Source organism: Coffea arabica, chromosome 5c (assembly GCF_036785885.1).
Source record: "Coffea arabica cultivar ET-39 chromosome 5c, Coffea Arabica ET-39 HiFi, whole genome shotgun sequence".
NCBI lineage: Eukaryota > Viridiplantae > Streptophyta > Magnoliopsida > Gentianales > Rubiaceae > Coffea > Coffea arabica.
The window spans coordinates 44381673-44403807 of NC_092319.1; the positions used below are offsets into that span (position 1 = coordinate 44381673).

At 37.1% G+C, this 22135-nt stretch overlaps 2 protein-coding genes and 1 pseudogene across 5 annotated transcripts; all 3 read right to left on the reverse strand.

The window, feature by feature from the left end:
• Window positions 1-1083: 1083 nt before the first annotated feature.
• LOC113689549 (protein EXORDIUM-like 5) lies at window positions 1084-2251 on the reverse strand (annotated as a pseudogene).
• A 1351-nt stretch (window positions 2252-3602) lies between these two features.
• LOC113688832 (probable galacturonosyltransferase 15) lies at window positions 3603-10787 on the reverse strand. Of its 4 annotated transcripts, XM_027206631.2 has the most exons (8): window positions 10542-10787; window positions 10078-10444; window positions 9884-9927; window positions 7950-8011; window positions 7591-7801; window positions 4927-5508; window positions 4520-4822; window positions 3603-4242 (listed from the first exon to the last, which is right to left on the reverse strand). In XM_027206631.2, the coding sequence occupies exons 2-8, from the start codon at window positions 10328-10330 to the stop codon at window positions 3958-3960; spliced, it is 1740 nt and encodes a 579-aa protein (XP_027062432.1). In that variant the 5' UTR covers window positions 10331-10444; window positions 10542-10787; the 3' UTR covers window positions 3603-3957. The 4 variants fall into 4 exon arrangements, with proteins under 4 accessions (XP_027062432.1, XP_027062433.1, XP_071907207.1 ...); XM_027206632.2 differs by lacking the exon at window positions 7950-8011 and having other exon boundaries at window positions 7591-7764; window positions 10542-10782; XM_072051106.1 differs by lacking the exon at window positions 7950-8011 and having other exon boundaries at window positions 10542-10776.
• A 6911-nt stretch (window positions 10788-17698) lies between these two features.
• LOC113690184 (trifunctional UDP-glucose 4,6-dehydratase/UDP-4-keto-6-deoxy-D-glucose 3,5-epimerase/UDP-4-keto-L-rhamnose-reductase RHM1) lies at window positions 17699-21421 on the reverse strand. The gene is given in 4 exon segments (XM_072051107.1): window positions 17699-18375; window positions 18471-19461; window positions 19463-20040; window positions 21033-21421. Coding segments are annotated over 3 exon segments (2022 nt in total). The 5' UTR covers window positions 20029-20040; window positions 21033-21421; the 3' UTR covers window positions 17699-17910.
• Window positions 21422-22135: the final 714 nt, after the last annotated feature.

Here is a 22135-nt window from a genome sequence, read left to right on the forward strand (position 1 = left end):
GATCCAGGTGCGTAAACCCATTCCATTTCCTTCACAATTCCGATGTGGGATATTACATTCTTCCCACCTTTAAGACTTTGCATTCTTGCAAAACCCATCAAAATTCAAACTGTTTATTTGGTCATATTTGAACTCTTCCCAATTCCGATGTGGGATATTATATTCTTCCCCTCTTTTAAGACATTGCATTCTCACAAAATCCTTCAGAATTCAAATTGTTCACTGTTCGAACTCTAGAAGTGGTTACAAGCTCTAGAGGTGGTCTCCGCCGGATGTGACACTTAGTTCCTTGCACTTTTTTGCATAGTTGGAACCATAACCCATTGACCCAAATTCATCCAATGCAGAGATCACGTGAGATTCGCTCTGATACTATCACGATCTAGTCCAAGAGTTGATTCAAGTAATTTTTAGATCAAAATCCATTGACCCAAAATGGTTAACCCAAATTACTCAATAATCATTAGACCCAAGTACTTAAGCCCATTCCATTTCCTTCCCACTTCCGGCATGGGATACTACAGTTTCAAGTCAATTGAAGAAGTTCTATAAATCGTTTACATATTTTTGAATTTTTTTTGTTCAAGTTGATGGCTTGAAAACTAAAAAATACAACATGCTAAAAATTACATATAAACTTGTTTGTAAAGTTTTTAAGTTGGTGCAAAAAAGTATTGTCATGATTGTAGATTATTGCAAGTTATTGTTAAAAGTAGGGAAAATGGCCATTTTCGTCCCTAAATTTTTTATTTCTGTCGATTTAGTCCCTAACTTTTATTTCTGGTCAATTTGATACATAAACTTAATTTTCGAGTCCAATTAAAGCCTTCTACGGCGGCGCCGCCGTCTAAAAGCAATTTGGCCCCTAATTTAACATCAAACAAGGGCATTTTGGGAACTTTAAATTATCTTCTCTCCACTACCAACCTCCGCCACCAACCACCCACCTCCTCCTCTTATCCTCCTCTTTCCATCCACTTTTGAATTTGGATAGGAGGGTGACAATATGGAGGGTCAAACTGAAATCCGCAAAGGCAAAGGTTGGTGGTGTCAAACCACACGGCTTTGTTGTTAGGCAGCAACTGGAACTGTATGGTTGAAACTCCAGCATTTTCAGAACGAATTTCCCAATGACCTCGGAAATTTGTACGGAATTCGGGTTCCTTGCCGGAGGGCTGCTGGGTGCCATCAGGAGGTTGCTGGAAGCCATCAAAGTTACTGCCATCTTGGCCTCCAAAACCAAATTGAATGCTGCCGAAGGGATTTCTTATGCCAAGGGAGAAGCCATCCTTTTGGACTTGGCTGATGGGTGTCCTGGCAAAGGTACCAAGGAACGCAAGGGGAAGAACAAGAAAGGCTTTGAACAGAACAACCATTAATTCCAAAATCCCCAATATCGGAGAATGCCCTTTCATGGGTTCCGTGAAATATTTGTCTCCCCTCGCACAGGCCCCCGATCTCCGTTGGCGCCATAGGGTCCTCCTCTGCGTACCAGTTGGTTCGATGCCAGCTCCGCCAGCTCGTGCCCGATCATGCTTATCATTCGCATTCGGAGGGGCCAGTGCTCCTGGTCCGCGCCTCCGGGCACTGCTTCCCGGAGTTGCCCACCCAGGTGTACGGTAGTGTGTAGCCCACCACGGACGGGAAGGTGAAGTAGTGGAAGCCGCAAACAGCCCGGCAAAAATCTTGGACAGTGACACCCCCGGAGGTAAGGATGAGGTAGATGCCGTTCTTGTGGTCGACGGGGAAGCGCTTCGATCGGACCGCTGTGGCGATGACCTGCTGCATGGAGAGGCGGGTGAGGTGGGTGCCCTAGGAGCAGCGGGGGTCGGAGTACTCCCCAACGACGAGAACGGAGCGCTAGTCTGGTCGGTGTAGAAGGAGACGGTGCGCCACCACTGGGAGACGGAGGGGGAAGGAGCGGCGCGGCGATCGGAGGTGGAGATGGAGAGGAGGAAGTCCTTGATGAGCAGCTGGTGGGAGGCGACCCACCAACCTTCAGATGAGGTAGATGTTGATCGGGGAGGAGAGGACGAGGCCCATGTTGTAGCGAAGGTCGACCAAGTCGGAGGAGCCCTCAAATTTCTTGGAGGCGGAGAGGGACTTAGGGGCAAGCTTTGGGTTGAACTAGGAGTCCGACTGTGTTTGGCAGAGTCTGCTGCTTAGCGGAGGAGTTGGAGGTGGCAGCATCATTGTTGAAGGGGACGATGAGGAGGAAGAGAAGAATTACTACTGTTTTAGTAATCAACATTTTGTGTATAATTCTTGTTTAATGTCACTTCTTTTTAATTTTTGTTACCGCCCCATCATTAAAATTCCAAAAATACCCCTTTTGGGTTGCTCAATTAGGAACTTGAAGGAAACGGTGCGGTGGCTCCGCCGTTGAATTCCTTAATTGGAATCGAAATATAAGTTTAAGGATTAAATTGGTTACAAATAATATATAAGGACTAAATCGACAGAAATAAAAAGTTTTGGGACTAAATTGGCCATTTTCCCTTAAAAGTATTGTAAATCATTCAAAATTTTGAGTAATTTAATATTTCTTGTCCGAGCCAATGATAGAAAAACTATTAAAGAAATTTTCAATCTTGTTATCACGTTTTAAATTTTTATTAAAGAGATAAATTTGATATGTTATGACAATTAAGAGGTCACATTAGATGGATAAATTTGAAATGAAATTGTATTCTTTATCCCGAAATGAAGTTTTTATTATTATATTTTGAAATAGGTTTCAAATGTTACAAAAAAAGTTTAAAACAGGAGAGCCACATGAGATTTTTTTAAAGTTTGAGAATGCCAAGTGAAGTTATAAAAAATCTACTAAGTATCCCTAATAGTAAAAAAACACACTTTCATTTAGTTCCAAGTTCGCAGCATTAACAACCACCCAGGAAACACATTGGATTGAGCTGTTCCGTTACATTACTTCTGCTTCTTAGTGACCGTGCCACACCGGACAATACAAGTCTACTTACAAACACTGATTGCATGACATTCCTAATCGGTAGACACTAGACACATATGTGAAATTCATAAAATCAAGAGCGTTGAGTCATCTTTTGGTTTATTTATGTCGTTGCTTAAGTCGTATTTTTGGTTTAGTATAAGATTTTTCAAACAAATTTAGTCTCTGCCTTTGTCACCATTGATCATAATCTGGAACACCAACTAACTTGGAGCAAGTAAACAGGAAGACTGGTGGAAAGTTCCTCTGCCCAAAAAGAATGTTGAATCCTAAATTCCCCTTTCTCTTGGCATTTGTTTTGCTGCAAGCAGAACTGTGAACCCGTAATACAAGGAAAGAAGATGGAATAATGGACAGGGGACGGAAAGAGAAGGCTACTGGCTTTGTTTGATTTGCTCTTTTGAGAAAAAAAAAATCCCAAAATTTCTGAACCTTATGTGCAACCACCTCTATAACACATTCATTCTTTTCAGTAAAGTGCTACAATCTAAAAGCTCTTTCAAAATAATGCTACGCAAACTATTTGTTGTTTAATTGGAGGCTGCATGGTCGAATGTTATATCTTTTGTTTTATATTTATGCATATATTTTCAGATAAAGACTCCACCTGCAAAATGATCTTCACACAAGGTTTAGAAATAAACCAAACCAATATGTCCGCATAAACTTAGCAACATGATGAGGATTAGAAGTTGCATTATTTTGTTAAAAATAATATAGAGAAACTTGTAAGGTAGCTTTACAACTTAACTTATAGTTTACATCTTCGGTCCTATGGTCTCTCGAGGATCAATATCTAGGTCGTATACTACATTTCATGCTATCTTCATCTATTTCTATTCTATGGACAAAGATAACAATCTCATATTGTAGAGAAACTAGCATGAGCAGAGACTGAAAGCAAAACCTTCTTCCCTCTGTCTCACACGTTACCTCTTGTGTAGTGCCAAAACCAAATATATGATGAGTAAGCGATCTTTTCCTGTTCAGCCCGTCGTTCCACATCTCTTGATGAATCCATTGGAGAAATTCACATGCCTATACCAGAAACTACGTACCTCAGGGGCCCCAATCTCAAGCCAAGGCTTTGCAGGCCCGCTGAAATGTATAACTGCTGCAGTTTCCAACATGTATTTATTAACTTGTGTGACCCGATGACCCAACCCAGCCATATGCCATGAAGGATCAATGCGCTGCATGTGTCCTTCGAATGCCAATAAAGCAGGAGGAAGTGCTCCAGGATGCCAAAGAGTAAAACCATGGTTGAGGTTCTGCAAGGTAAAAACAGAAGGATTAAAGGTAATAAATGCTATTTCTCTATCAAAAGAAGAATAATTAGATCACAACTGTTTAAAGGTTTCTGTTTTTTGCTTAGCATAGTCGGGGTATCTGTGACAGCATCTGAACCAAAATTTTTCAGAATCTAGAGAGTGAAACTCCATTCTCACTAACTAATGATGTAATTTCAAGTCAAAAATGTCAATAAGACACTGCTCAAGCTATTGAGCTCCAGCAACACTTCACACTAGTTAGTAAAAGTAAACATACGAGCTTAAGCCATTGATGATAAGTTGCAGTGATGTTGGTCTTTCTCCATGCTTGAAGATCGAATATATTCATTCCATATAGCCATGCACAACGATCAGAATCCAACTTGGCTGATATCATTGGGTTTGTAAAGTTGAAGAAGTCATTGTATTTTCTTCTGGGGCAGCAGTCACGTCCACACCATGAGTCAACAACTGCACCAACAACTTTCCCATTGAGATCCAATTCCCATAGAGATGATAAGTCATGTTGTACAACAATATCATCATCCAAGAACACAATCTTGTCCAGATCCGGAAATAGCTGTTGTGCCGATCACAATCAAATATACGATCAATCTTCATCATAAGTTCATATTGAAGATCTTCTTTACTACCAGTCAAAACAACCTTAAAGGGAGTAGTTACCTCAGGTATATAAATGCGGAGGTGATTCAAGAGGGATACAAAGCTGGGGCTTAGCACCTCTAAATTCTTCTCCAATTCTTGCTGATATTCAAAGACTTCCTCCTTGAGACTGTCATATTTGTTCTTCCAGATTAAGTGATGAATCTCTAACATCTCCTTAATGGCAACATTAACTTTATGTGACCAATCATATTGATGGAGTCCCTTGACTTCCACCACAGCTGAATTAATAGAGTTCATGGCAAACCATGCATGCATTGCTGTATAGGTCTTTTTATCAGTAACTACATGAAAAACAAATTTTTCGGGGTGGGTGGAGCTGTTGACAGCAGACGAGATGACAACAGAAGCGGCGAGGACATTGTCAGTTAAAAGAACAACATGATGAAATGAGGGGTCGGTAAGGCGAGAAACAAATTCAGGCGAAGGTAAGCGGGAGCGAGCCATTGCATTGACAGCATATTCTTCAGCTAGTATGAGAGAGAGGCATTGTAGGCTCTTTGGTATGCCATGAGAAGCTAAATGCCAGTTGATGTACTCATGCCGCCTTGCCGATTGAACCATTTGTTCCATCTTAGCCATCTGCAATTGTAGGAAGTAGAATAAAATACACATTGAATCTCCATGTAGTTTACTAAAGAGCAATTCATTTTTAGACCACGTCTTATTTAATAACATCCTTTTGCAAGATGCACTCATAGGACTGCAGCGCAATGTTTATTTCTGTATCATGTGTGATGTACCGCTGCAAAATGTTTGAAGTGTCAGCAACCAATACTGGTTGATAATATGTGCATTATGCACAAGTCATAGGCATGATTTGACTGAATAAAGTGTGGGAGCTCTATGTGTCCTGTGATGAAATACAATAGATCCTTGGTAAAAGTAAAAATTACTACATCAATTAGGAATGCCGTCCAATATCTTTCACAGGAACATGGAAACTATTAGGAAGGAATTTCCGAATCTAAAAGCTTTCCATCCTTCCTCCCAATGAGGTAATAATGGAAAGGAAAACCATTAATCAGACAGTATTATGTCTTAACGAAATCAAGAAATCAGTCATTCACCTTTACAATATAACAATTTAGGTTTAAATAGCAAACTTCTGTAGAAAAGCGCAAAACAGTAATACTACTTAATATCTGTCCTAAGTATTGGATTCGTGATGTTTTTCCCAAATTTGAGAGGAACGTACATCAAGACCAACTAGTCAGTCGTTCTAATTTTATTCGTTAAAGGCTCAAAAGAGTGGAATCAGGTGGGGGGAAAAAGAAAAAGTAAATGAGGTATGATATAAAAACTTAATGTACGAGAGCTTTCTATGGTCCCATGATGACAAACATTAGAATATAGCCCCTGGAAAGAATACAATATTACTACATCAGTCAGAATGCCATCCAATATCTTCCAGGAAAACAGAAACAACGGGAAAGGACTTCCAACTCTAAAAGCTTTGTATCCTTATCAACCCCAATGATGTAATATTGGATAGGAAAAATGATTGAATAGAGGGTGTTATACTTTTAACCAAACCAAGAAATCAGTTATTAACGTTGACAATAACAAATCTCATCAGGCTTGAACAGCAAATGTGCATAACAAAGGCATAAGGGTAAATATTGCTTATGCTATGTCTTATTTATCTAATCTATGATGTTTGGCCCAAAATTGATAGGAAAATACATCAGAATTGACTAGTCAGTGGTTTCTATATAAATTATTGTGTCAAGGGCTCAAAACAGTAGAATCAGGGGAAGAAAGAAAATAAGACATGATAAGACGGAATAAAGTATGCAAGCTTTCTGAGGTCCTCTAATGACAAATCTATGATATAACAGATCCTGGAAAAATACAACATTACTAACATCAATTAGGAACGCCATCCAATATCTTTCACAGTATCGTGGAAACAATTGCAAAGGAATTTCCAGCTCTAAAACCAGTGAATTCTTCTTGACATTTAAGTTTGAAAGGAGACCTTTAGCTGACAATGCTTGTTATATGAATAATCAGTATGTTAGGTGCATTGATCAGCCATTAAATTATCTTTCCCAAACTGGTGCAAGTGACACAAAGTTTCCTGGTTGCATAAGCTAAATTACCATATTGCTGAATTTGCAAAATGATTGCCAGCCATTCACCAGGTGTTATTCATTTACTTTGCATGGTTGATATCTTTTCCAATCAAAGGAAGGGTCTTCGATTTTACATGAGGTTTCAGAGTAAAAAATTACATGTCATGAATATTTGATAGCCACTATGCCAAAAAACAGCATTAGAACTGATTTAGAAACTTTCAAAAGTAGTAACTCAGTCGGTTGATTATAAGGGCCATGCTTTGCTTAAAACTACTACCATGGAAAAGAATATTAAGAAGGACAAAAGAAAATAGCTTATTAATTGTCTAAATCACAACTAGAGAAAACCCTCAGGTTGTTTTATTTCCCTTTTATCACAACTAGAGAAAAGTATGGTTTACAAGTTTAGGATGAAAATATATTAGGACCACGCAAAGGATTATACACTTAAAAGTGGGCAGGCTTTTATTCAGGCGAAGGGGTAGGCGCCAGACTATGGATATGGCTACGAGATAAAACAGACTCACAAATAAAGAGCCACAGAACCACAAAAGCAAAGTACTCTAGAGGATATATTCGTTACCATAGCTTTGGTCTTGAAAGCGAACGTTTTTATGTCCTGTTTGTTTGATGTCACATCTTTCACAAGATCCTTAAATGACGCTGGCAGCAAAGTTGGATCTTCTATTTCTCTAATTCCAATCTGACCATCGGTGCTGCTTGTCTCCAGTAAGGCCCTTGTCAGCTCTTCTCTGAGCTTTTTTAACAGTACCAAAAATTCATCATCACCATCGCTAGAAGACAAAATAAATTAACTTACATCATATCCATGAGAATTTTATCTAGAAAGGATGAATTTTTCAATCCGTGTTTATGTGTGGTCATACTATGGCAAGAATGTTAGTTACATCATATTTAGCCTCATCCAGAACAAAGTAATACCAGTAGGTGACACCCTTTATCCCCTCACTCAAGGAGTATGAATTACCTTCTGCTGCATTGATCTGTTACACAACAGTTTCGGGAATAAAATATATGTTTATCACTTTAACTCAACCACTACATCACACAACTAATAAAATATATGTTTATCACTTAACCATAACCGGTTACAGATAATTGTTTAATTTAATTTTTTGTTTGATTTTAATGATATTTTATTGTATTAGCTTTTTTAATTTACTATTACTAGATTGTGTTGCCAAATAATGAATCTACATTCATTAGTTTAATTTAAGATTTTGTATCCTTTTTTTTATCACTTGCACACACATCGAATGCGCGCGGATCACTAGTACTCATAATTTACATATATGCTGCATCACACATCACATACTGTCAGTTGTTTGGGGTTAGCAGAAGTCAAGAATTGTTATTGCAATAAAATAGTATTTTAATTAAGAACCAGTGGCAAGTGGGCCTAGATTAATACGATGGGTATTCAACAGAAAACTGTCGGCCAAAACAACTAGTGGAAGTCATTACCAGGGTCCCCCATAATAGCTCCTTCACGGCATTGTCTAGAATTTGTCCCATACGATAAGGGTCAAAAATGGCATGAAAAAACATATTTCTATTACGCAGCATCTAAAAATATTTGTGCTTCCATCTTTGTTATTTACACTCCCACTATTATTTTAATCATATATTTTTTATTTATTAGATTATATGATAAAACAAATGGTATGAGTGCAAACAACAAAAAATAAAATGTAAATAATATTTTTCAAAACAAATTATAAGTCACAAATAATTCCCAAATCAAGTAGTCCCGATAATTAGATGGAGAGGCATATTAGGTTGCCGGCTGAAAATTATGGCTGATAAATTTATCTCAATATGGTGTTTATAGTGTAAAAAAGAATTATACAGCAGAAGAAATTAAACTATATATTTGCATGTCGTCGACCAACTTGTTTAATGGATTTGACTATTTTCACTACACTAATATTAGCCTATTGGTCCACGCAATTTGACAACTTGTCATCCCAAACAAACATGGCAAGTATGGTTTCACTTTTCACACTATTTTGTACCATTGTTATGAATTATGATCGAGATAGGCTGGTGGGCTAGAAAAATGTTCTGTAGGATATACTTGTTTGCTTTCAATCTAAATGTACAACTCTGCAAGTAGCTAAAGAGACTTCTTCCACCCAAAATCTAAACTTCGTTGTTCAAGCTAAAAGGAAAAGGAAATTTCTATTTGAAATCTTCAAGAAATTATTTCAAAGTGGCAAGCATCACATAACAATGACAATAACGTGCAAGTCATGATGAGAAAACAACATGCATTTTGTGTGCCAAGTGGCTGAAACTTGAAAGATGGAATAACAGTAGTCAGATTGGCAATTGTAAAGCTCCTTTAAAGTCAAAGGAGCAACTTTGTGCAACATTTTAAAGAAAAGGTAAAAGAAAGTGAAAAACCACATCGTCCTTAAAATTACCACTAACACTACAAAACTTCCCCAAATTTTCTTGGCCATATTCATACGGTCACAATTTTGTCGTCATTAATTTCTGGCAATGCTTGTGAAACTAACAAGACAAGTGAGGTTCGCGTGAATTCTCTATTTGTTTATTTCTTTTCAATCATTCCGCCAAATATTCCATGACAAAATTCAGGCACGCCAGTCAAGCCTTGCCATCAGTTAAAAAGAAAATAATTCTCCAAGGCTTATCCAAATTCCAAAGCTACCCCACACGCCGAGTTGGCACAGGAGACGTGGTAATGCCGTAATGGTGGTACAACTATAGCATCTTGTCGTGCTATTTTGTTTTTAACTTTGTAAACCACTAAAACAATTAAACAATACCACAATAAACTAAAGAAGGGTAAACTTGTCAAAAAGGTGAAGGTTAAAAAAATAACTTACCAGAGCCGGATCATTCCCGCCGAAAATCCTCCATCCCATGCAATCTACAGATGGGGGATGAAAAAAATAATTCACCGACACATTATTAATTTTTTATTTTTCACCCCAAAATAAATACTACTCATATTTACCAAATTGTTCACTACGTTGGACTGTGAAATTACGGAAAGACCAGGGAGAAGAGAGAAATTTACCTAGAGAAGAAGAGCAAAACGAAGCCGATTCAAGAACGACAAAAGCAGTTCTAACAAAAAGAAAGGGCAAAAGTAATCCTAACGCCAAAACCACAGGCAACAACACCCTGCGCCGATATATCCGCCGTGTTCCTCCTCCCGCGGCCGCCGATCCTTTCCCTCCTTTCATTGCTCCTCTTCCGCCTCCGCCCCCGCCACCTGCCTCCGAGATCGTCAATCTATTTATACCTCTCGCCGATATATAAAACTTCATTCTCTCCGGTTTTTTTATAAAAAATTTTCTCCGCTCTCTCACACTTTCCGCTTCTTTTTCCTGGAGAAAATTCCCATCTCACTTCTCAATTACTTCAGCTCCAGATCCCTACACCTGAAAGAAAACATACAAATTAGCTGAATTATCAGTTTCCATCAATGAATCAGTCATTCAATCAATCAGCTGCTTGCTGATCTCAGCTGAAAGTTACCTTGTGGATTGAATTTCACAAGTTTAGTGCGTCTTCTTTGCTCCTATGCAGAGGTTGGATTGTTCGAAGGGAGTGGGAAATCGAGGATATTTTAAAGACCACTCAGCCGAGTTGAGTTGAACAGAGAGTTCTTGGAGATGAGTAGGAAAATGGTTTTTGTTTTTCTTTGTTTGAGAAAGAGAATGAGAGAGAGACTGAAAGAGTGAGTGTGTGAGTGGGTGTGTGGGCCCGGGAGGGGGACTAGAAGGCAAAAAAGCCAAAACTAATGCCGCGTTGAATGCCGCGGGAAAATAGGAGGATCATTTCTGATTTTCTTTTTTTTTTTTTTTCGGTTTTAGTCGGGGTTGAAATTTTGAAGAAATGGCGGTATTTATTGTTTAGAATCTTTTATATTCTTGTTAAGATGGAATGGATGGTGCTACTTATGCTTATCCATAGAGTTTTGGAAAATGACGTCGAACAAGAGGTAATTGACTAATTGATGCATAGTTATTGATTAGGGACAAAAAATTTTAAAACAATAGTTGGAAGAATTTAAATTCTTGAGAGTATGGTTGGATAGATGATTATTTATAAAAAAAAATTTTGAAACAATGCTATATCACATTTTATGATATTATTTATTTAAGACAGGTGATTGAAAAAAATATATTTATGTTGCGAACAAAAGAGATACTTAAAACTTAATAAGGCTGTTTTCTATTTGGTACCGTCCTATTAAGCATATTAATAAAGAAAAGTAGATCAACTATTACTATTTTAATATTATCACCCACCCTTTAAATTGCAATATTTTTGCACATGAAATTTATCCTTTTTTTCTTACAAATATATATATATATATATATATAAAACATTTAATCCAATTTTTATTTGGTAAGCTTGTCTAAATAGACAAACCCTTGTTATAAATGGATGCAAAAAATTGAACGTTCACCCCTTTCTATCATGAGAATGTCTTACGTTTGAACGCTTACTAATAAATTTTTTTTCCAAAGAAGAAATGAAAAGAATTGATTCCCTTCTGCATTATACATTATACATGTATGTATGTATATATATGCATGTATGTATGCATGCATGCAATCTTTAAATGTTTTCATTGGCCCCCTTGCATTTTACCTCGTGTGTAATGCCTTACTAATATATACTTCCTCCCTTTTTTTATAACTGACGTTTAAGGTTTTGCACACCAATTAAGAAAAGTTTTTCATTGTTTAAATCTATACACTACTTTCCTTTTGTACCCTCATTAATTGTCCAATTCACTCATGTTTTCTCTCACTAGAGTATTAAATGATGCTATTTTACTAGGCCAAAAGCAAAGAGAGAAGTAATAATTAGTAAGAGTAGTAATTAAGAGCCCTGTATTGGTAAAGAGAGATAAAAGGGTAAAATTGTGAAAAAAAAATTAATGCTGCATGGGGATAATACAACGACAGATAAAAATACTTAAGAGCAAATTTCTTAAACGTCAGTTATAAAAAAAGGGAGGGAGTAGGGAGTACTTGTCTTCCTTTGTAGCTTCTCTTCGCCATATCTCTTTTTCACATGCATGTAATATACAATAGATTAGATCAAAGGAGGAAGGAGGTTGAAGATGGTGAGAATTAGGGTCTACTGCTTTAAACACGTTAAGACCAATTTTTATCAACTCAAGGAATGATAATGATTGCCTTTCTTGGATAACCAGCTGGCTTCACATTCTCTTGTTTCACCATCAGCCAAGAATAATCTGCTGACAATTGTTGGTTGTGACGTTTGACAGGTGCAGCTTAATTCTTTCTTTATAAAACCATGCAAAATTATGATACATCTCATCTTAAATGCTACTAATAAAAAAGATTACTACGTAGGTCTCGTGTATTTCTCTAAGCAATTTCCACCGACACAGGGTAACATCAACGTGCAGAAAGCTGAAAACATTTTGGTCCAACGTTGAAATTCTTATGTGAATTCCTCAAAAAAAACAAAAAAAAAAAATTTTTATATGAAAAATGGAGAAAGCTGTGCCGACTAAAAGTTTCAGTGCATAAAAGCAAACCTATGGAACGGAATGATGATCTCAATTGAGATTCTAAAATTTAATTAAAGATGTTGTGTTGAAATTTTCTTCTCACCTTTTCCGTCTGTCAGCATCTTGAGTCCGACTCTTCTTCCTTCCTCTGTTAAGAAATAAAAAAGATGATCATGTTAGATGACTAAAATAAGCTAAAGCATAATACTAAGATCCCTCCACAAAATTGTGCTGAAAAGTGAAAGCCTCGATATTGTTAACACTTCTCCATTAACAAATCACACTGCTTAAAATCCAGTCCTTCGTGCTCCTGCCTTCACACGACTTTAATTGAAATGATAAGGCTAATTAATTGCATGGACCGACCTAAATTTAGATGGGAGGTTTTGACATTAAATGTGCTCGTATTTTGTGCTTCATTTGGTTCCCCATCAAACTCGCTACCACATTACTCTCAGTCTCAGGGGAAAAAAAAAAAGGATTTGCCACAAAAATAATTTAATTGTTCACTTTCGATTTCCACTGGTCGCCTCCAAGGGTTAGCTCGAGTGGTCAACTCCTTCTCTTTAGGGTATGATAGACTTACCTGGCCAACTAGGGTTCGAGTCCCCCTTGCTACCGTGCTCGGAATGGAGTGGAGCCTCCACTCTTGAACCGAAGTGGGATTAGCCGGACCAAAAGGCCCGAACACCTACTCCATCAGGAAAAAAAAAAAAAAAAAAAAAAGATTTTCACTGGGCTATATGGCTAGTGAGTTTAGTCTTCCTATATGTGTCCTTGCAATCTGTTGATTTCCTTGCGTTCATGATTAGGTTTAATCATAGCTTTCAATGTGTCTATTTTCTAGACAGGCTTCGCTGCCAAAGTGGCAATACTGTACTGTTTTTGGAGAATTTTGTTTTTTTTTTTGTCGATTTTCTATATTTTGTTTTTTTGGAGAATTTTGTTTGTCATGGTGGTATTTAGCTGTCCCAAAAATATATGGTGCCAGGCAGCTAAATGAAGCTTTTTTCTCTGATAGTCCGTGTAGAACATGCTTGCGACAATTATTGAGCAAATGGGGCTTCCTTTTCATTTTTTTCTAAAATAACTTGTGATTGGCTTGCAACAAACATCAGAGCCTGTAGGGTGGCTGCCCCTCCACTTGAGAATGCTCTCTTGAAGAATTTACCAAAAAAAAAAAAAAATTGGAAACATGGACTTTTTTGTGCTAAAGTTTAAAGAATACCAAATCATCCTAGGAAACATATGGACATGTGAGTTTGGAATGGTGCATTGGAAAAGTGAACAGCATCTTGTAATTCATCCTTTCCTATCACAGCAGAATGTTTGCTTTTGCATGGTTTTACCAGTAACGGATAAAAAGCACTGAGACAAATATACCTCGAAATTTCATGCAAAACCTTGAAACTGGTGTTTTGTGCAAGTTTAAATGTAATCTTCAAGAATTCATATTCATATAAAGCTCCAAGCAATGCCATTAGTATCAAATTAATTCCTAAATCCTAATTAATTGCTCTTTTGTGTATTTATCCATTTTCTTTTCATATAGTTTGCTCCCTTTTTTTTTTTTTTTTCTATTTCATGATGGTTAATTAAACTTGTAACTCCTTGAGTTGATCATTTACTTCCATGCATAAAAGAACCATAGAATTAATGTTGCTAAATTTATTAACCATTTAGCTTCTATTTAGGTCCAGAAATTGGAATGGCTTAGTTTTACAAAAGATATTAAACTTACCTTCTTGAGTAATTTTTTTTTTTAGTTACATAAAGAACTTCCCTCAATAATAATAATAAAAAGAAAAGGTCTCTGTGAGTCTCATTTTTGTTTCTTAAATTGTAGTGGTCCCTTTGCAGTCTTTAATTTTGTCATAACGTGTAACGTACGTAAATCTTCTCTAGCGGCTGATGCAATCAATGTTAAAAATCACAAATTGGTATGCATCAAGTAAGCTTGTGTATGAACAAAAAATTGAAGTGCAAGTTCTAAGATGTATGGCTAGAAAATGCAAAATTAATTGGTTAATTAAACACTTCCTTGGCAAATTGTTGAGGACAAAAAAACCACAGTACCACATTGCATGATTGGTGGTAACTCAGATTGCAAATGAGTCGAATCGAGTCGAATTTTGATTTAATCGAACCGATCTTCGACTTAATTTTATCGAATTCGAACTTGATGAACTCTCAATGTAAAACTCGAGTTTAAAAAAATTTTAAAAAAATATTATACTTTTTAAAATTGAATAAAATAGTAATTTTTCTTAATAAATAATAATAATTATTATGAATATATATAATTTTACTATATATATATATATACATAATTGAGTCTGTTCACAGACTAACAAATTGAGTATCCTTGAATTCAAATAGTTTGAGTTCGAACACGACTCGAGCTCATCAGCTTGTTAGGGCTCGACTCGTATTCAGCCCCTGTGACAACAACCATTGATGCAATCTCAAGTAACAGTAGTCCTGTCATGCTCAACACCACACAAAATCTGCAATTTGCCCCAGTTGAAGTCAAACAGAATTTAATGGGATTGGGAGACGTGGCTTGACGAAGATGATCATCTCATGGTCAGGCAACTTTGGGCTCCCCACATTGAAAATCAAGAAGCAAACCGTCATGCTGTTCTCACGTTGATGTCTAGAATATGTATGAACCAGCAACCATTTCTGCTAGGCGCTAGCTAGAAACGGGGAATTTTCTTGGTCCACAAACCCGCAGAAAGACCCACCTTTGCACCTTTTCCATTGAATTGTGTCCACCTTAGTCCAAGCCTAGCAACGTGCAATGTGTAAACCTGGCAAACTTTGTCAGAAAGAATGAGCATGAAATCTCATGACTCGATCGACTTTTACTTATTTTTTGTACCAATATAAATAGGCAGATGATATTAGTACTCCCAAAAAATAAATCTAGGCACTCCTGCCTAGTTTTTTGTTTTTCTTAAAGGTCTAATTTTCCGTGACTTAAGCATGTGTGATAGAAGTGCTTCTTTATAACTACTACTCCGGTTGGGGTCTTAACTAGTTAACGAAAGAGCTTTAGTGGAGGGACTAATTTGGAAGTTTTCTGGACCTTTTGATGTGCTGTGCTCCCAGCTTTTGAAGGTTAAAGCGCATACATAGGCCCCTCCACACTTGGGATCCTCGGTGACATGTTAACCTGCTAACCTGCTGAACGGCAAAACTCTTTCATTTTTGCCTCGGAAAGATCCTTCACCTGAAACCACCACAAATAACCGGAGGATTTGATGTATGTGCTCTAAAAGAAGCTCCTTGCAGTCCTCCTATTGATGATAATGGAGTACATGAAACTTTTCTGTAATTCTGTTCTTTTAACCTTGGATAAAAAAAAAAAAAAAAAACAAGGTCCAATTATTTATCAACCCTGCGACGTGAACATGATGATGATAACTTGCTATGCACAAATTTGCATGTTATGTAGGGTCACAACTTTATTAAGGGTCTGTTTCTCTCCAACCACTTGAAACATGATAGAGGCCATAGCCACATATCAATGCATCGTTGCTTCTGGTTATTTATCATCCCTACGCTCACACATTGATACTGCAGCAGGATCAGTGATCCTGCTTTCTGTTCAGTACTTCTTGTCCTTTCAACTATACAAATTAAATACACGTTTGTTGGAAATGCCTAGCTCCTCAGGAGCACAAACTTTCAGAATTTTACCTTAACTAGAATGGGATACTTTTATTGAGGTATAACACTACATTAATTGCCATCATCTGTTATGTATAATATGCCATCAAATCCTTTTCTTTGGAAAGTGGCCTCCTCCTAATGTTATAATCTTGGGTGATGATATTCACTCACCATCTTTAATTTGTTGCACAATTTTATTTTATTTTTTGGCCATAGTACTCACGCGCATGTAGAATAGTGCAAAATACATAATACTATACATCATCAGGTTGCGCAAGAAACTGTTTGGAGCATGTATATGTCATTCTCCCATGACTTGATGATCCTGTTGAAACAAGCTTTTCTTGCCACTTAGCACTGTTACCTCCAATTCATCATCGCTTTCTGAGCCATTTTCTCTTTCTATGCATGTATAATAATGCTTGTTTTGTGCATGAAATCAGAAGGGCTCTGCAAATCTCACTGGCTCCTTTTCCCTTTCACAACATTCAATGCTGTCAATTTTTTCAGGACAAATGCCAATTAAATTCACTAGTTAGTTGGTGAAAATTGGCCACACTGTTTTACTAGTTAGTTGGTGTTTGTGGAAGAGGATGAAACAGAGAAACTGGTATTGGGAAACTAGTAAATTCACCAACTTTTCACGTTGAGAAGGCTTACTGTGTCCGTCTCAAACTGTAACCTCCTTTTCAAAGCCCAGAACTTGAAGTGTTCTGCTCCAGAAAGGGATTAATGCTTCGTGGTAGTTGTGTTCTGGACCATATGCAAATGGTACCGTGCAGTACCATATCACCAATGCCATTAGTCCAAGGGTCTTGAACTGATCAGAGTACAAGGACCATGTGCCACAGTACAGCAATTGGTAGCCAAGAGTTTCACCAGACACTCAAAAAGAAGTATTTCTGATACTCAAAGATTTGTGTCCCTGTTGTCACTTTAATTATTGTGCGAATGTTGATGCTAAACCAATTTTGCTCCAGGCTCATAGGTCTTCCATTGCTAGCTAAACCAATTTTGCTTCAGGCTTATAGGTCTTCTATTGCTGGTTCAGTGAAGGCATAAAACACTAATCTTTACCAAGGAGAAGTACGACCAAGGCAAGAAATCAAAACAGGACGATATCCAGTGAAGTATTCATCAAACATAAAATTAGTTAAGGAGGCAATTGCATTGTGGAAAGATCTCAAGTTATTCCATTTAAAAATCAGCCCATTGCATTGAAAAGCATTACTGCATCAAATCTGCTATGCCCTCTAATGTTTACCATCATACTCTAATAAAATTTGACCACATGAATTGAATGATTTTGTATTGTTTCATTATGCAATTTGGACTGACAAATTACAAAACAATCCCATAGGCCAATGATAGTAACTATTATCCCGAGAAGCAGTCAAAAGGAGTGTAGTAGATTCATTATTAGAAGGTAAATTACACACACATACACAAAACCCAAAGGGAGTTGGGAAAAAAAAATAGAGTTTCTTATAGAGGTATAATATAATGTTACAGTTCCAATAGTGTAATCATCAGATACAAAATATGCTCCGAGCAATTTACTTCTGCTATCACTAGAACACTTCAATTTTAGAAATACACAATGTAACATAATTTGGGATATCTAGGTCTTTCCTTGAGTATATAGTGAAAATTGGCCACAATGTTTTTTATACATCAAATGGCAGTTCCAGCAGTCAAGTTTTTCTTGTTGGGTTTAAAGACATACTTAATCAGAGATTCCCTGATGGACAATAATTCAGGAAACTCCTTTTTCAGCTTGGATGCATCCATCTCATTATTACTGCGAGGGGCTACAATAACCTTGGCCTGTTCTTCAAGGGCGAAATTTGTCCACTTGAATTTTGGATCAATGTAGGCCCTGTACATCTCTAATATCTCATTGTGACTTATAACACCTGGGTTAGTAAAGTTCCATATGCCCTTGCAGTTCCTCTTAGCCATTTCAATTGAAATTGGCAAAAGTTCATCCAACACAGTCATGCTGTTGGGGATGTTTACAACTTTGTCATACTTTGCAATCTTTGTGATGAAGTTGCGTGGGTTATTAAGATCAGATGATATTGGCATTCGAACTCTAAGGGTGCATACATTATCATATTCTTTCAAGAGTTCTTCAACCTGCAAAAGACAAAGACAGAATGTAAAATTTGGCTAATGTCATCGGTGTGCCCATCACAAGAAATATGAAAGTTGACGATCATAAATTAACATACCATGGCCTTGGTTTTCGAGTAGAATGAACCAGTAAAATTAGGCTTGTCTTCTTCCTTAAATCCAGTACCTGATCCAAGGGGGTGGCCAGCATCATATTCAAATATGCATCCTGTGGCAAAATTCATCATGAGAAGCCCATGTTCTCTACAAACATCTGCCAAGGTTAAAGTACCAACAACATTGGTACTAATGGTCTCTGGTTTATGAGACTCGCACCAATCCACATTCGGCCTACCAGTTACTCCAGCAGCATTGAGCACATGAGTTGGCTTAACATTCTGAATGTCTGCAAGTAGCTGTACTCTGTCTTGAAGTCGCCCTTTACCATAGTTGTATGCTATCCCCTGTTTGTCACATATCTTTCCAAGAAGGCCTCCTATCCATCCAGTCCTACCATAGATCAAGAACTTTAAGGATGACTTTCGGGCATGATGAATATTTTTGCTACTTGGATTCACCATTCGCTTCAGAGCAGAATTGTTTGAGACCGAAGATGTATCGATAGAGCCAACATCAGAACTACTTTTTCCCATTCCAGGCATCATCAGCATCCGTGGATGAGGAACCAAAGCACCAGATACATCTCCCCACCAATCAGGATTCTTAACATACCATTCCATGGTTTTTCTAAGGCCTTCTTCCCATGTAGTGCGCTCTGACCACCCCAAATTATTTAGCTTTTCATGATTTAAAAAGTACCTCTGGTCATTGAAGGGCCTGTTATTGACAAACTTGATCACTGCATTCGGATCCAACGAGAAAAGCTTGCAAATATCGCTCGCAACATCAAGAACTCTCCTCTCTTTATCGGTCCCAATGTTATAGACATGGCCTACTTCACCTTTGTGTAGAATGATTTCAAAAGCCTCTGCAACATCCTCACAATAAAGATAACTGCGTACATTGGAACCATCACCATGAATGGGAAGATTCTGTCCCTTCATTGCCAAAAGAATGAATTTGGGAATTAACTTCTCAGGGAACTGATTTGGCATTGTTTCCTCTTGTAGTTATCACAGGTAAACCATATGATCTTCCATATGCCATAACAAGCATTTCAGCCCCGGCTTTAGTTGCAGAGTACGGGTTTGTAGGGAGGAGTTGAGAAGCCTCATGATTCCCAACAACAGCATCCTCATCTGTCTCCCCATAAACCTCATCAGTGCTGACGTGAATAAACCTCTTGATATTTCCAGTGACTTTGCAAGCCTCAAGAAGGACATGAGTCCCATAAATATTGTTTTTCGTGAACTCAAAGCTGTTTCCAAATGAGTTGTCAACATGAGTCTGAGCTGCAAAATGCATAATTGTATCGATTGATTCCGTGAGAAGAATGTGATTAACAAGATCAGCACTGGCAATGTCTCCCTTGACGAACTTGAAATTTGGAGATGAACAGGAGGGGTCGAGATTTTTTTTATTTGAGCAGTAGTCAAGCTTGTCAAGAACCACAATCTTGTAACGGGGATAGTTCCGGATGAGTCTATTGGCCACATGACAGGCAATAAAGCCTGCTGCACCAGTAATAAGGATGTTCTCGGGCTTGTATGTTGCCATATCCAACAATTTCTGAAAGATAACGAAGAGAAAATTAATTGATAAATCCAGAAGATTAAAATGTGCACAGAAAGAAATGCACTGTAGTAAACAGATGTATCAAACACGCAAAAAGCACATAATTCAAGGAGAAGGTGAACTTTCATGTCAGAGATTCAACTACCAATCCTACAGACTTAAATAAAAAAATAATAATCAAACCTATTCGAACTGGTTACAAAAGAAGAAACAAAAATGATGACTTGGTTCCAAATCTTGATCCACGGAAGAAATTCAAAGAAATTTCTAATCACATTTAGGTTCCAAAAGCGAAAGCAAGTACTTTTAAAAACCCAATCACTATTCTCTAGTTGATCATGAAGTAATTAAGCTAAAGATTCAGTCCCTTAAATAGAATAACAGGTAACAACCATCTTTTATGGTAAAGATTTGCCCATTCAACTTGGATATCAAGCTTCGGGTTCAGCAGCTCCAACCTTAAAAAAAAATGTGAGGGTGCACATGGAAATCCCAGTTGTGTTGTAACACCAACATGACATCTAGAGTTCTGGACCAAGTGCTAAAAGAATACAAATGTGATTCAGCATTCACATTTTTGGAACTTTTGACTAAAAGCAATCGATTTTCAATCACCTTTTAGATATAAACGTTGTTGCTGCAACCATAAACGAGTATATAACCATGATTTTCAATCGATTATACATCCACAACACGTGCAGTTGCATGCCAAACGCACAAGAATAATTCAATCCACCCTCAAATTCATAGAGAGATTGACTTTAACAGTTTAACATGAATGAATAAGCATTCAATAAAATAAGAGAGAGTAACAATTCAATTTTCAAGCTGGTAAGACAAGATACATTACTAATTGCACGAAATATATTAACTATAATCAGAATTCAAATTGGTAAGTTAGAGTCAACCAGAATTCGGGTTTTCTTGGAAAATTACAATGAGCATGTATGAATGTACTTGCACAGAAAACGAAAGTTTGCACTTACGAGATTAGGCTTCAAGAACGATTGCTAGTTAAACAAGAAGTTTATTTTGAGTAATGGGTTGTGCTGATCAGTCGAAGAAGAAGAAACTAAGGGTCAATTATCAGGGATGAAAAAGCTAGCGGGTTGAGCAGAGAAGGTAAGGGCAAACTTTGCTATTTATAAGCCTTCATGGAAGAGCAAACCTGCCTCCTCTCCTTTCCTCGTCCAATTCTGCTAACAACTCGATTCCAGTGCATTTTCAACATGTCCTACTCCAGCATTAAAGTACCTCAATATTTACTTATCATAGAAAAAAGAGCAATTAAATGTCTCCCAATAGAGTTCTTTCGTTGTACGTATCTGCCCATGTTCATTCTTCTCGTACTTCCATGTAATTTCAATCAATAATGATTCAAGAATTGTTGTTGGTGAAATTCATTTAAGTGTAATGATAGTTGACATATTGTACTCTGATTGGGCTAGAGGGCCTGTGCGTGAAACCTTCTCTTTCTCTTCTGTTTACGTTAGCCGTTAGGTTTCTAAACAATTTATACTTATCTTAATCCTAGCTAGAAACTATCATATTTATTGTCCTATAAGGCATAAATTAAATGTCTGTCACTGAATTGGTAAGAGTCAAAACAAATATGGGCAATATGGACATGTGAGTATACACACATTAATTTGGCATGGCAATAGATTAGATAGGAAATCCCATGAACCACCAAAAAAAAAAAAAAAAAACTTTTTTCTTTTCCTTTTTCTTTTTTTTTTGGGTTTTTTTTAGCCGCCCGCCCCGGGGGAGGGGGGCTTAAATTATTTTACTTATGTTACACACTTCAAGCATTTTTGAACGAATGCTATCCTAAATCTATCATTTAAAATATGGAAGTGTAGAAGTCTAACAAGAAATTGCATATTCTTTAACTATAAAATGGTAAATTAATACTTGAATGTACAGGTTTTACTAAATGTGAACAACGAAATTCTTAATATACCGCATAAAATTTAAAAAAAAAACTTAGAAGGCTACAGAGTAAAAAAAAAAAAAAAATCATTACCATCTTACAATTTGGTGATATGTGTTCAAAGACATATAGTTAAAAAAAAAAAAAAAAAAAAGA